Source organism: Condylostylus longicornis, unplaced genomic scaffold, assembly GCF_029603195.1.
Source record: "Condylostylus longicornis isolate FDR11 unplaced genomic scaffold, ASM2960319v2 ptg000252l, whole genome shotgun sequence".
NCBI lineage: Eukaryota > Metazoa > Arthropoda > Insecta > Diptera > Dolichopodidae > Condylostylus > Condylostylus longicornis.
The window spans coordinates 29545-46239 of record NW_026578217.1 but is presented as its reverse complement, the minus strand read 5'-3'; the positions used below and the strand labels follow the sequence as shown (position 1 = coordinate 46239).

At 29.5% G+C, this 16695-nt stretch overlaps 1 protein-coding gene across 3 annotated transcripts in view; it reads left to right on the top strand.

Moving 5' to 3' along the window:
• LOC129616616 (probable G-protein coupled receptor Mth-like 1) overlaps positions 1 to 14602 on the top strand; it is a 224743-nt gene extending 210141 nt beyond the window's left edge. Inside the window, exon 6 of one of the 3 annotated variants that reach the window (XM_055532247.1) lies at positions 11321 to 14602. In XM_055532247.1, the coding sequence (XP_055388222.1) occupies positions 11321 to 11524 (204 nt within the window). In that variant the 3' untranslated portion in view covers positions 11525 to 14602. The remainder of the gene's footprint in view (positions 1 to 11320) is intronic. The other 2 variants (XM_055532248.1, XM_055532249.1) reach the window with 2 other exon arrangements.
• The last annotated feature ends 2093 nt before the right edge of the window (positions 14603 to 16695 follow it).

Genomic DNA, 16695 nt, shown 5'->3' with positions numbered 1-16695 from the left:
TAAAAATGTATATTGATTGTGCGAGGAAAACAATTGCGTTATTTTTCTCTATTGTGACTGCTATTAGTTTATTAATTATGTAGGAAAAATATTGGCTTTAATTTTCTTTATAGTCACTATTAACAATTTATTAATTATTCACGGAAAATAATTGCGTTATTTTTCCTTATGGTTACTTCTAACAATTTATTAATTATGTATGGAAAAAAAACATTTCCGTTATTTTCCTTAATAATACTATTAACTGTTTCTGTTTCTTTAATGTATTTTATCGACCACGCCAGTTTTCGGTTCAGTCGGAAACAAATGCTTTTGTTTCAATTATTTTTATTTAAAAAGAATTTTTTTATTTTAAAATTTTTATTTTAAATTTTATTTACGTTTACCCTTCAGTGGAACACTGATTTCAGGAATCACAAACTTTTTGATTAATTTTTTTGATTCTATCGAATCACAAAAGGCATCCTCTTGTTAGCCTCTCGGTGATTATTCCCGTGTTTCTCTTCTTTCCTTTTTTTCGTCTGTTCTTCAAGGATACTAGCGACTTACTACTCCCTGAACCACAGAAATATTTACTCGTTTTGTTTTCTATAACCTCTTAATTTTAAAAGTTCTAATCTTCCATTCGCGTTTAAAATGTGAATGGATCAATTTAAAATATTTATAAGAGCTGTTGATTTGGAGGCTTAAAGTGATTGTCGTAAAGTGGCATTATTACTGCATCACATGGGTCCAGAAAGTATTCAGGTATTTAATTCTTTCACTTTAAATATGGATTCAGTGAAATACAATGTTTGATACAAAGTTTGAAAACTACTTTGTACCAAAAACAAATGTGGCAATGGAACACCCTAAATTTTTTTCTCGACGTCAAGGTCAAAACGAATCAATTGAAGAATATGTCAGTGTTAAAAAATCTGAGCCTCAATTGTTGTTTTGATACTTTACGAGAAAATTTAGTCAGAGATATTTTCATCTGCGGTTTAAACTTCAATTTCAGATTTATTAAAAAAAATTATTATATGAGGGAGATAAAACTCTTGACAAAACTATTAGCATTGCTACGTCTATGGAACTAACCCGTTCACAAGCTCAACAATTAGAGAACCAGCAAAATAAAAATGAGGCTTTTGTTGGTGCGCTTCTAAATTATAATGCGTTTAAAAATAAAAAGGCAAGCTTTAATATAAAGGTTCAAAAAATTTCCATAAAATTGTCCAACATAATCAAAATGCAGCGAAATTTAATCAAAATAGTGAAGGTTCTAAATCTGGAAAATGTGGTCAGGTTCATCGTCAGCGCTGTCCTGCTTTTGGAGTAAGTTGTTGTAAATGTAACGGTAAAAATCATTTCGCTAGTATGTGTATGTAAATCGAAAAAAATTGGAATACTACAAGCAAATAACAGTTCAGTTAGTCATAATTTATTTATTGGAGTAATTAATGCTAATACAAAAAATTCTTGGTATATTCAAGTATCAGCAAATAACAAGAATTTTAATGTACAATTGAATACGCAAACCAATATCATGTCAATGAGAACTTTTCAAGAATTAAAATTAAATTCTAAAGATATTCAAAAGTCTATTCTTACATTTAGTCATGAAAAATTAAACATTTTTGGTCAATGTAAAATTGAGTGCATAGCTAATTGTTTAAAATATGAAATTGAATTCTTTATTGTCGATTTAAATTGTCAAACTATTTTCGGTTCGCCTACTTGCATCCAGTTGAATCTTAAAAAAAAATATGCTCTTAATCAAAATAATAATGATAATTTATTGTAGAAATATAGTTCAATATTTAATGATCTAGGTTGTCTAAAAAATAATTGTGCATTAAGACTAAATGCAGACATAAAGCCGGTGGTTAAGTAATCTAGAAGGATTCCGTTTAAATTATACAAGCCTTTTAAGGATGAACTAGACAGAATGGTTGCTCTTGGTGTTATAAAACCTATTGAAGAACCAACGGAATGGGTCAATTCAATTGTATTGGTTAAAAAATCTGATGGAAAGTTGAGATTATGTTTGGACCCTCGTAATTTAAACAGGGCTATATTAAGGTCGCATTATATTATCTTCCCTACATTTGAGGATACTAAAAGTCAATTATATAACGCAAAATGTTTTTCAACTCTTGATACTAACTCGGGCTTTTGGACTATTCCTCTTGATGAATATTCATCAAAATTGTGCACTTTTATAACACCTTTTGGTCGTTATAGATTTCTGCGACTTCCATTCGGAATTAATGCGGCTCCCCAAATTTTTCATGCCGAAATGATAAAACTTTTTAATAATATTCCAGGCCTAACAATTCATCCATATATGATTTTCTAATCTTCGGCTCCACAAAAGCAGAACACGACATGCGTTTAGAAATGGTCCTAAAAAGAGCTCAAGAAGTAGGTTTAAAATTTAATATAACTAAGTCAAAAATATGCGAGTCGGAAGTTAAATTTCTAGGTCAAATATTCAATTCCAGTGGTGCTAAACCAGACGATTCAAAAGTTGAAGCAATTTGTAAATTAGGGATCCCTACTTCCCTACCTAAGTTACAATGATTTTTAAGAATAGTCAATTAATTCTATATTCCTATATTCCTAATCTTGCTTGACATAGGCATGGCACTCCAGATCAAATAATTTCTGACAATGGACCGCTATTTAATTCAAAACAATTTGAAAGGTTATGTAATGAGTGGAATATTCACAATATCACTTCAAGTCCTTATCATCCAAAATTTAATGGCTTGGCAGCAAAATTGTGAGTACAATTAAAAATTTACTAAGTAAGTGTGCTGAATCTAATTTGGACCCATACACAGCCTTGTTACATTATCGAACTACTCCTAAGGGTGGTCTCAATTCTCCATCACAATTACTCATGTCAAGAAATTTGCGGACGAAAATTCCAACAATAAAACAAAATTTAATGCCTCCAGTTCTTAATTATGAAACACAATAAAAATTTGCAAAATTATCAGCAACGTACGATAAAATATTATAATAGAGGCTAGAAAAAACAATGTTTTTTAAACGAGGGAGAAAAGGTTTATCTCAAAAAGAATTTTAATTCCAAATGATTACGGGGTACCATAGGTGCCAAACTAGACATTCCAAGATCTTATATTGTATATGATGAATATGGTAATTAATATTTAAATTCTTTGTATTAAAACAAAGAACATATAAATTTTTTGGAAAGAGCAGGTCTCGAAAACTGATCTGTGGGCCGATTTAACATTTTTTACCATATCTACGGAACGAACTGATGGAATTTCTTGAAAGTTGATATTTGAGTTCTGGTTGTCACCCAAGCTAACTGGCGAGCATTTCAAGGAATTCGGGTAGCACAAAACGAAACTATACTAAGAGATAAATTTACATTCTTGTATGTATATTAACGATAAGCTTACTAATGTCATAAAAATTGGAAAGAAGTATTTAACATACATTTTTATAATATTGTGTAACACTTTCACTTAACTAGACAACACACATTGCTGACCACATCAGATTTTTTTATTTGTTTGTTTATTGGTTTTTTATTTTTTTTTTGTTTGTATTGTTCATGTCCCATGAGTAGCACTACAGGGAAATATTGGTTCAACTAATTCACTGAGCATAAGTCGTGCGACATAGAAGTACTAGATTAGGGGTAGAGGTTATTAAAAATTTGTTGTTACCTCTACTTCAAGCCTTTTGGAATTCTCGTAGTTGCTCGACCTAATTTTTGTACTTTCCTGCTTTCTGGACCCATGTGATACAGTAATAATGCCACTTTACGACAATCACTTTGAGACTCCAAATCAACAGCTCTTTCCTGCGTTGAATCTGCCAGACGCCCCTGTCAATTGGTCCCACTTAAGCTGGTTCAGTGCTGTGAAGGTGAAATCTTGTAAAGACAGTAGTTTATATAGCAATGCACTTAGTTATGGGCGTACATGTATTTCATTTATTTTAAAGCGATAAGCGAATTGTATATGTCCAATTTCGTATACAGAGCATTTTTGAAAAAACGGGCATGTATTTCGTTTATTCAATCAAATTTTCACAGCCCGCACTGTATACAATGAGGTAGGTCATGTGATGGCACCAATTTTTCGAGTTTTCGGTAGGAACGCACTTTTCAATAGTAGGGAAGCGTAAATAAACTACTTTTACAGAGATGTTGGTCTGTAGGTGGGAGCGTGTATCTCAAGTTCGGCTGTACTGATTTTAATAAAATTTTATGTGTGAGTTTATTTTGGCTATGGCATTGATTTATCAACTTTTGAAGTATATCAGACCTTTAGAAATGGTCTGATATACTTCAACCGTTTCAACTATTTTACTAATGTGAACAAAATTTAATAGCCATTCCACATTGTGCATCATAAAGCACTTTCTTGTAACCTTATTATGCTGAATGCAGAACTAATTATAGAACTCAAGTCTGGAACTAAACTTTCAATTTTTTGTTTTATAAATTCAAAAACAAGGTAATTTATTTAACTGTATGTTTTTCTATGAAGTTATGGTCAGATTTATATCAATCATTTAAACTTGATTTTTTGATTTTAACAACCAAAAAATTTACTTTTCGACGTAAGTGAAAGTTATTGTAAAAGGTTCTATGAAAATTATTTCAAATAAACTTTTTCAAAGCTTATTTGAATATGAAAAAAAGTAAAAATTTAAGTACTTATATACTTAAATTAGATTGTACATAGCTAAATTTTATTCGTAATTTTAAATTTACGAATAAAATTTGGCTTTTTATTTCACAAATCGCCTGAGAAATGAAGCAGCGTATAAAAAAAGTTACGACTTGCATTCAAAAATTTAAGGAAAATCAAAGTTTCGTTCTAAAATTTGTGACTTAAAAAATAAGCTTTTTATTAAACAAAATTTTTTCAATTCAATATAAGTAGTAGACATTACCAATTAATATTTAATTCTGTGATTGATAACAGTTTTTTCAAAAACGAAAGCAAAACATAGTAAGTACTAGAAATTCATAACGATCATGTAATTTTGAAATTCATTTAAAAATTTTTTGTTGTTAAACAAAAAGAAAATATTGGTATACACAATATCAATATCAAGCTATGCATTCCATGATTTAAGAATATTGCTCTGCACTTCGTGAAGGGTATATTAACTTTGGTATGGAGTTTGTAACTACTTGAAGGAGTCATCTGCGGTATGGACATATATATATATTCTTGCTCAGCGTAAAATTCTGCGTCGATTTAGACATGTCCGTCCGTCCGTCCGTCCGATCGCACGATAACTCAAAAACGAATAATGCTATCGACACCAAACTTTCACAAGTGTTTTCTTTTGTGCCAAGGACGAACCCTTTTGTTATTGGACTAATTCGGACAACGGGTTCGGGTAGCTGCCATACAACTCAAAGAGTTTATTTTAAATATTTCGAAAACTAATAAAGCTATAAATATAAAATTTTGTATACATGTGTCCAATTACATTTTACACATGCTCTAAAAATTATAATGGGATAGCTGCACCGGTTCGGGTGGCTGCCATACAACTCCAACAGCAAATTTTTCATATTCGGCAAAATAATAAAGTCAGATTCATGAAACTTGGCAGTCATGTGCCCAATTATAGGTCAAATATATTTCTGAAGTTTTAGAAGAATTACTTGACAGGTTCGGGTACCCGCCATACAACTCCAGAAGCTAATTTTAAATATTTGGAAAAATAATAAAGTCAGATTCATGAAACTTGACAGTTGTGTGTCCGATTGTAGATCAGATATATTTGTGAAGTTTTAGTGGAATTGCTTGACAGGTTCGGGTACTTGCCATACAAGTCTAAAAGCTTATTTTAAATATTTGGAAAAATAATAAAGTCAGATTCATGAAACTTGGCAGTTGTGTGTCCGATTATAGATCAGATATATTTGTGAAGTTTTAGTGGAATTGCTTGACAGGTTCGGGTACCTGCCATACAACTCCAGAAGTTAATTTTAAATATTTGGAAAAATAATAAAGTCAGATTCATGAGCTTTGGCAGTTGTGTGTCCAATTGTAGGTCAGACATATTTCTGAAGTTTTGATGGAATTGCTTGACAGGTTCGGGTACTTGCCATAGAACTCCAAAATCTTATTTTAAAAATTTGGAAAAATAATAAAGTCAGATTCATGAAACTTGGCAGTTGTGTGTCGAGTTATGGGTCAGATATATTTCTGAAGTTTTAGTTGAAGTGCTCTACAGCTACGAGTAGCTCCCATACAAGTCCAAAAGTTTAAATATTTGGAAAAATAAAGTCACATTCATGAAACTTAGCAGTCGGATGTCCAATTATAGGTCAGACATGTCCGTGAAGTTTCTATAGAATGATTTCACAGGTTTGAGTAATTGCTATACAACAACGAAAGGTGCAGGGTATAATTCAATCGCTTTATACCGACTGAAACGTTTTTACTTGTTCTAATTTCTTTCTATTCTCATTCTTAATTTTTGTTTTTTTTTTTTTTGTTCTTGTTGTTTACTAATCAATAGTATACAGAAAACGTAATACATTATAATAATGTGTTTGTTTGTTTGGCGAGTGGGCGACAACTAAGCATAAATAAAATTTTGCATATATGAAACAATTTAAATATAATGTGTACGAACGAGTGTAGCCAGGGAGATCACTAAGCATAATAAAAATTTTGCTTTGTGATATAATTATATGTGTACGAGCGAGTGTTGATAGGGAGCAATCTCAGCAAAATAAAAATTTTGCTTTATGAGATAATTATATGTGTACGCATGAGTGTTGATCTTATTCATATTAAACAATATAAATTATGTGTACATGTGTATTTTTGAACATTTTTATTTGTTGCGTACATTGCTTCTATATATGTATGTATATTATATGAGACGATTTCACTTATATATATGAACGATTGAATGTATACAGCTGTGTGAAATAATATTCTGTGTTTATAGGCATATACAAATTCATTCTATAATGTATATAAAAGTAATAATATTAATAATTGTAATCTGATGATTCATATCATTCAAAAAAATATGTTCTGCATTCGTATAAAAAATAAGAATGAAAGAGTAGTGTAGAGTAAAGAAATGTATGTGTAATTTTAATTCTATGAACATTTTTTGTTATATGGTACAAATAGAAAATATGTGTAGGAACAAAATATTATGTTTGCATGTAGGTAGATTTTATTAAGCTAATTTCGCTATAAATTGATGTATAAAAAAAAATTTGGAATCCTTTTTTTGGGTGAAAATTTTTTTGTTTTAAATTTAGGGGTTTTTTAAGTTTTCAATGGCGCCCCTATTTTTTATCGCCCATTGCAAATGCATACTTTGCATGTATGATAAATCCGGGCCTGATTGTACCACATCGAAAAAAAAAACAAAAATTTCGAGAAAATTTGCTTTTTTTTTTAAATAAAGAAAATCCAAAACTCTCACTTTGCATAGGTTTTTCCTCCAAAAATAAAGGTCAGATATAATTGATTGTGAAAACAAAAATAAACATCTATCAATTATCTTTAAAGCAAGTCGTTATGGTTACGCTATGTTGCACGACTCCGAATTTATTAGCATTTTTTTATATGAAAGAAAAATATAGGAGAGATTTTTTTAACAGGCTGTAGCTCGAAAACGAGTATATCTACAAATTACATACTTTAGTTATATAACATAAATTATACATTTAGGTAATCCTAAGTAAAAAATAAACAAGTAAAATTGTTTCAGTCGATATAAACCGACCTGTACCTTGACAAACCTTGACAAAAAATTTGTTCTTGAAATGTCTAGAACTAGCTTTCATTTTTGTATAACAATTCCTCGATCCTGTCAAACTACTCTATAGAAACTTCATGGATATGTTTGACCTATAATTGTACAAACGACTGTTAAGTTTCATGAAACTGACTTTGTCGGTTTTTTTGAATATTGTATATTAGCTTTTGGAGTTCCATGGCAGCTACTCGAACCAGTTCAGCCATTCCATTAAAATTTTCAATACGTGCAATCGGACTTATGAAATGTATGAAATATGTTTTTAAACACATTTAATACGTTCTACTGTCATATGTGCGAGAGATAGAGGAAAATGTCATATGAGTCGGTTTTCCAAATATTTAAAATAAGCTTTAGGACTTGTATAGGAGCTACTCGAACCTATCAAGGAAATTCACCAAAACTTCAGAAATATATCTGACCTACAACTCGACACACAACTGCCAAGTTTCATGAAGCTGACTTTATTATTTTTCCAAATATTCAAAATTAGCTTTTCGAGTTGTATGGCAGGTACCCGAACCTGTCAAGCAATTCAATTAAAGCTTCACAAATATATCTGATCTATAATTCGACAAATAACTGCCAAGTCTCATGAATCTGACTTTATTATTTTTCCAAATATTTAGAATAAGCTTTTGGACTTGTATGGAAGCTACTCGAACCTGTCAAGCAATTCCACCAAATCTTCAGAAATATGTCTGACCTATAATTGGACACACAACTGCCAAGTCACATGAATATGACTTCATTATTTTTCCAATTATTTAAAAGAAGCTTTTAGACTTGTATGGGAGCTACTCGAACTTGTCAAGCAATTCACCCAAAACTTCAGAAATATGTCTGACGTATAATTGGACACACAACTGCCAAATCACATGAATCTGACTTTATTATTTTTCCAAGTATTTAAAATAAGCTTCTAGTCTTGTATGGGAGCTACTCGAACCTGTCAAGCAATTCAACCAAACCTTCAGAAATACATTTGACCTATAATCGGACACATGACTGCCAAGTTCCATGAATCTGAGTTTATTATATTTCCGAATATATAACATTTGCTTTTCGAGTTGTATGGCAACCACACGAACCAGCGATTATCCATTTAGAGCATGTGTAGAATATAATTGGACACATGTATACAAAATTTTATATTTATATCTTTATTAGTTTTTGAAATATTTAAAATAAACTCCTTGAGTTGTATGAAATATGAGAATTAGCCCAATTACCTTAGTACAAAAGAAACATCTTGTGAAAGTTTGGTATCGATTGCATTATTCGTTTTTGAGTTATCGTGCGATCGGACGGACGGACGGACGGACATGTATAAATCAACGCAGAATTTTACGCTGAGCAAGAATATATAAGTTAATCTAACAGTTAGTTAGATTTTTAAATAAAAAGATTTAAAATTTTTTTCTTAAAAAATTCAACTTTATTGTTTGACTTTCAGAAGAATAATCATTTACAAAATTTCAAATATTTTCTGATTTGAAAAAGAATGAAAACCTCGCTTGCATTATGTTTCCGTTTTGTTTACGCGTGATGCTTTATCAGCAATTATAAAAATTTAAAGAAATTAATTTTGTTACAATGTGGCAAACAAATAATATGCATTGCGTAATTGTAATTTAAGATTTTTGTTATTTTATGGAAAACGTTTATTTTTAAGCTGATACTGTTGATTTTGTTTATTTCGAAATACTTATTGTGGATATGTTTACATTTGGTTAATTAGAAGAAATGCATTTTGAAGTGGGTACTTGAGAAATGCGTGTTGAAGTTTGTATTGGTTGTTAACTCCTCCACCTTCAAATTCAAATGTCCTCATTTGATGTTTCAGGTTGTAGTCGAAGTATGATTTGCGGATGCATTACAGTTTCTGGGTTGCCAACTGGTTTAGTTGTTTCATTTTTAGAGATGTTATTGATTTTCATGGTACGTCGTTTTTTAAATAATACACTGATGATTATGATAGTTAGAATGATAATAATTACTGATATAGACCAAAAGTTGATTGTTTGATTCCATTCGTTTTCCTGTTTTAAAAGTTCTATTTGTTTGGTATTATTTATATGAATTTCTTTTAAGAGTTCAAGTGACAAATGTTCATAAATATCCTTTTGGATTGATTTTGGTTGTAGAATAGGAGGTAGTATTTGTATCGATTTGGTTTCTTTGGAAGTAAAATTTTTACCCATTATTGAAATTGTTGTATTATGAAACTTGATAAGATAAGTACCGGAAAGATTTCGTACTTCGTTATTAATGAAAACTTCACCTTTATACTGATTTAAGAATATTATCCCTTGGTCAATTTCTTCAATGGTTGGTATGTGTTGATTGTTGATAATGTTACAAGTGGAATTTTTGCTTTCAAATAAACGTTTTATGCAAGCGGAGTTTTCTAAATTTACAATATTGTTTTTATTACAAATTGTTAAAGATCTTATTACATTACAATCTATTGCGATACCATACATTTCTTTGTCATTAGTTAAAATTTGTTCGAATTCTAATTGATTTATTACATTTTGAATTTTTATTGGTTTGATTAAAATTTTGTTATAAGTTTCAATTTTTGTTAATGGAATTTCTATAACATAAAGTAAGCAAGTACCATTTGTAACTATTTTTACTTTGGAAAAATCTAAAGCTTCTTCTGCTGTTGCAAAAGGGAGCTGTTCTGATTCTAATATTTTGGAAATAGTTTCGACTTCTATTTTTGAAAAATTGAATTTATTATGCCTAATTTAGCCCAATGAATACCATATTTAATATTAATTATTTCTTCTTTTAGAATTTTTATTTTATATTGTAACTTAAGTGCAACCTGATCACTAAGGATATTATTGTCTTTTATAGTTTCTAAAATTTGATTACTTATATTTGATAAAAGATTTAGCCTATCATTGTAAAGATTATTTATTATTGTCTGTCGATTATTGTTCTCTAGAATGTTATTAATTTTCTTTTTTATCATAACAAAATCGTCATGGTCGGGAGTACCAGCGAGCCATTTCCAAGTAGTACCTAAGAAATTTATTGCTCGTCTCTCACGTTTGGGTTTTATTTCATTCAAATATTCTTTTAACTGAGAAATTTCATGACTGAGATACGGATATAAGGGATGTTTTTCGGTGACATAAGTTTTTACTGCAAGATCAATTTCTTCTGTTGCTTGTTGTAATTCCTCCAGTTCCGTGATATGTATTATTCTGAAGCTTCCTTCTTGAATTTTGGCTTGTCCCATTTTTCTTATATTAGATTTATGAATTCTTTTTCCACTTTCGGTTAAAATTTAGATGTACAATTAAAATTAAGATGTACAAAAATGGATTTTTATAATTGATACAAAAATAACGAGAGCAAAAGTACTTTCATTTTACGAAATTGAAAATTTTTAAACATTTTTATGATATTTCATTTATTTTTCTATTAAATTTTTTAAATTTTATTTCTTCTGTTTGCAATTTAACCAAATTATTTAATTTTAATTATCTTCTCTTTTTTAACACATTTTTTTATAATTTAGGTTTGGTCAGCAATAAAACGAATTTGGAGTTTAAAAAGTGTACGGGGTGTAGCAGAAACAAATATAACACATCAGCATCATTCGAACTCTTCACATGGCATGCCATCTATAGGAGAGGTCACAAATCATACATGCACAAATCTAGTTATAACGAAAATTCCTTTGGAAACATTACAAAATAATGCAGCAAATCATAACCAGTAAAATAAATAAAGAATTTACTGTATTTTTTTAATTTTTTTTTAAACATATTAAAACAGTAAATAAGAAACTAACTTTCCAAACAATCTAGATATATTAACTGATTATTTATTTGTTTATACATACAGCTGGTCTCAGTCGTATTCGTACAATAACCAAATTTTAAAAATATTATTAAACAAGTGAATTTCCTTTTTTTTATAGATAAAAAAATCAGTGTTTTTGTGAGTTCAGAAGTTATCTGAGCCCATTCTTCAATTAAACTCGCTTTTAGGGTATTAATGCTACTAATTTGGTATTTTCGAGCTCGTTTATCGAACTCATTCCACAAATTCGTGGAGGTGTATACAGTACTTTAGGACAGTTATAAAGTATCCATGATCAGTTCTGCAGTCAGTATGCTTGGGATCATTGTCTTGGTAAAATTTAAAACAATCTTTGATTACCAAGCTTTCGGCACTATCTTTTAAGTTAGCTCTTAAAATATGAATATATTTTGATCCATAATTACGTCTTTACATAACTGTACGAATATGACTGACTTAAATTTTTGCAATATAATTTTGGAAATGATTTTTCCTTACAATTTGGTTTGTGTAATGGAATTTTTTGCTATTTTCAGTAACTAGTATAAAAAATGAAATAATCTGGTTTAGCAGAATTATGAATTTCGAATCACATTTGTTTTTTTATTAAGTTTTTTTCAAAATTTGGTTACTGTACGAATACCTCTGAGACCCACTGTATATATCTAATTAGAATTTCCTCCAACCTTTTAAACACCTTTAAAATGGCTATTTGTATGTAAATTACCTTAATACCCTTTCATTCAAATATAGTTATGGAAATTCTTGTAGTTCAAATAGCTTTCACAAATATTTTAAAATTTGGAATTGAGGTAAATAAAAATAAATATTTGCGTAAAAATAAATTATGACATAAGTTGTTGTGATTAATTTTTGTTACAAATGAATAATGAATATTATTATTTAGTTCTTTTGTATTTTAAATTTGAGATTGAAAATGGTCAACATATATTCACTTTTTTAAATGGTAGTTATTAGTTGACACTTTTTTAGTTAAGTCAAGAGTGAAATTATTTTCAATGTTTCTATTTAATATGAAAAATAAAATAGTATTATTAATTATAAAAATACTCTGGAGGATAATTAATATTATCAATATATTATGAATTTACATGATATAAATAAATTTAGGCTTTCTAACAAATCATTTTTATACAGTGATTCAGTAATCAGTGCTTTGACATGTTCCTGCATTTAGAGCATCGAAATTGCTAAAATATCTGTTTGGGATTAGCTGTCAAATCTCAACGGTTTTCGAAATAAAGCAATTTTATCAAATTTTATCGAGATAGAAGCTTCAAATAAAGAATTTTTAAAAAGACTCAAATCAATATTGTATTTTGTTTTCAATTTTTCAAGTTTTTTCCCTTTCTTATTTTATTAGTTTTCTTAAACTAAAAAAAGGGGAAAATTTGTAAGTTTTTTTTTTGCACATTTTTTGTCCAGTTTTTTAAATTTTAATTAGTCAAAAAATGTTAAAAAATCTTTTGTAGTAATGTAAAAAAAAACCATTTGTGTTGCAAGGTTTTAATGAAATGTATACACTGAAAAATTGTCCCTATTTTTGATTTTTGTTAATTTTAAGTTCTATATCTATTATTAATTTTTGATCGACAAATCATTCTTCAAAATAGGTGACATTTTTAGGAACCGTTATTCTGAAAAGAAAGATTAATTTTAAGATTTTTATTGAAATATGTACATAAATTTCATATATCTATCAGGCAACTATGGTCACGGAGTAAATCAAAAATTTATTCCAAATTTAACTAAAATAATGTAAACTTCATATTTATATACAAGCTATGTCGTGAGTTATTTGTGTTAATGAAATTTATTAATATTTTTAGCTCTAATGATTCAACATTCAACAAAAAAATAATTATTTTAATCTAAATTGTTTTTAAAAACATACTAAATCATACCCAAAAATCTCACAAACAAAAAAAAATATCAAGCGAAGCACTTCGAAAACATAAAACGTTAAGAAATTGCTTCTGCTCGTAATATTTCGGAAAATAACTTCAACCTGATGACCTGATAGATAAACATGGAATTAGTTTTACTCTTTTCCAACAAATGCACAATAGCTTAACCCATTCAGTGATTCCAGGAGCGTAATAAGATGGATGGAATCAAATATAAGGAACTTGCTAGTCCCAAAAAGGAAAATATAAAACTAATTTTTTTTTTAAGAATAACGGTCCTTTAAAAACGTCGACTCCTTTTTATAATGACTATTTTAATCAAAAATTAATAATAATTTAGAATCATAGCATTTAAAATAACTAAAAAGTACTGAATTACTAATTTTATACAATACATTAAGGCGTTTAAAATCTTGGAATACAAATGGTTTTATGCTATATTTATATATATCTTTACCAAACAAGATAACGTTTTATGGCTTAAATTAAAACTGAGCAAGTGGATAAAATCATGTAAAAACAATTTTAAAAAATTGTCAAATTAGAGAAAACTAACAAAATAAAAAGAATTGATTTTGGTCTAAAATTATAATGTTTGGTATTCTGAAACCACATTAAATACAAAATCTTATGATTTCTGAGGGTATGTTAAATTTCAAGCCCTATTGAAAAGCAAAGAAACCTGACCAAGTAGAAATTTTGAAAATCGTTGAGATTTGATACCTTGTTCGAAATAAAAATTTTACCCATTTTGGGATGCCCTAAACGCATGTGCAGATTAAAATTTATATAAAAAATAAAAGACTATTGAAAAACATCCTTTCAAAGGATTTTATATTTAAACTAAGCAAGCAATAAATCCATCCTATAATCTTTATTTTATAATTCATTACTCATGTCATAATCCATTATTATTAGAGTAAGTTACTAGGTAAAAAACTTTTAAGAAAATAATTTCGAAAGCATGTATGTAAGTTATTCCAAAAAATTTTGTACTTAAATTTTAAGTCATTATATTACACGTATATATGTATATGAATTTTATATGCTCCTTCTTATTATATTTTATACAAATTGTGATTGACATAAAAAACAAAAATATATGTATAAAGAAAATTTTGGAAAACTTGATGTTCCTTTTTTTGGTATTTTACCACATACAGAATTTATTTTATAAACTTAGAATTTCATACAAAAAAACGTGAAAAATTAATTTTTCTATTTTTCAGCTTTTTAAATTCTGCTTTTCAGTTTTTTGGATGGGAAATCTTTTATTTTCAATTTTTAATAAAAATATACTGAAAATTACAAAATATGTATGTGAAAATGTTTAAGTAGGCACAAAAACCAAATAGTAAAATTATAATTGATGACTTGACCCAATATTTTTTTAAAAAAAATGAAATTTCATTTTGCTTTTTTGCAAAAAACTTTTCAACCCTTCGTTAAATTCCTTCAATTAATATTTTATCTTTTTTCATCTAAAAGTTTTTGTTCTCCAAACCTGTAACAGGTAATTAAAATGATAGCTTTAAGATTAAAATTAAATGAATAATGCAAACTTTTTCTGAAACGTATTCAATATCGTCATCATTTATCTTCAATTGAATCACTAAACAAAAAACGCAATCGGCAGAAAATAAAAGTGACACTTCGACTGCATTTCTGATAGTTCTGCCAAGTAAAGAGAGTTTCGAAAGTTCACCTATAACTTATATCTTTAAGCATTTTCTACGAACTTTTTTTCCCTTTTTTTCCGTTTGGGAGCATAGAGCATTTACAAAGCTTCTGTTTTGTGCTACTTCTTTTATTTCGGACTATGTCTTTCGGGCGCCCCTTATGTCTTTTTCAAGCGATTTGCGTCAAGTTTCTTTAGGTCTGTCTACCCTGCGGATTCCATCCAAGTCCTTTTCGTGGGACGTTACTAATTGGCCTTCGAAGAGTGTGGCCAATCCAGGTCCATTTTTTCCTTCTGATCTGAGCGTATGCTGGTTGTTGTTACTATTTATTATTATTACTTGGCCAAAATATTCCGCGTAGGCACCTATCTGCACCCTATTTATATAGCTCATCGTCGAATATTCTTCCGAATGCCATTCTTGCAAGCCTGAGTCTGGTTTTCTCTCTCTGCACCTCCGTTAGTAGTGACTATACTACCAATGTAGCAGAACTCGGAGACGTTCTCTATGTTACTGTTATTTATTATACCCTTTTTTGTAATTTTATTATGATGCCACTTTTCCAGGTTTTTGGTATACTTTCTGTGCTCTGTTGGTATTCCAACAAGGCATTCCGCCTTATTGTTTTTTAATTTATGTATTATGGCATCAGTTTTTTGTCTTTTACTCGGCGGATTCTGGTTTATTGTGTTGCTGCTACTGCTGTCATTTTCTTGTAGTTGCTGTTTTTGCCGATGTCGATTCCCGTTGTTGAATTTCCCGCAATATTCCTGCCACCTTTGCAGTTGTTCTTATGTGAATGTGAGTGGCTGGCCTTCCCTATTTTTTATTTGCTGATTCGACTTCTTGGATTTGTTCGAGAATTTCCGAATGGCGTTTCTTGTTGCTGTAGGTCCTAGGCGAGTATCTGTCCTGAGAAACATATGGTCCGAATGCACGTCTGCACCGTGCTTCTAATATCTATGTCCGTTTTAAGCGCGTTACTTAGTTCTGTTTTTAGTGATGTATAGAATTCGTTTTTAGATTTATCGTTATCCAGTTCTGTGGTTGCGTAACATTGAATTACAGTGACTTTTCTGATGTATGTGTAGAATCTGTTTCTTTAGACGATTTGATATTAATATTCCAACTCCGTTTTCACTATTCTTATTACAACAGTACATTAGTGTATTCCCTTCTGATAGTTCCCCAGAGCCAGGCCACCTAATTTAACTCATACCAAGGATTTCAATCCCATAGTTTGAGATTTCTTTTTTAACCCACAACAATCTTACGCTGCTTTATGTTTTCTAATGTTCCAATTTCCAATTCGTGTCCTTTTTTGCAAGCCAATGGTCTTTACTGTATTTTCATTTGATATCTCAGGTTGTGTTCCAGTTTCGAGAATCGTATTTGTTTATTTAGCTAGGTGATTAGCCTGCTGAAGCTATCTACTTTGATGTGCATGAAATGCGCCGTCTACCGCCTAGTAGAAGGAACCT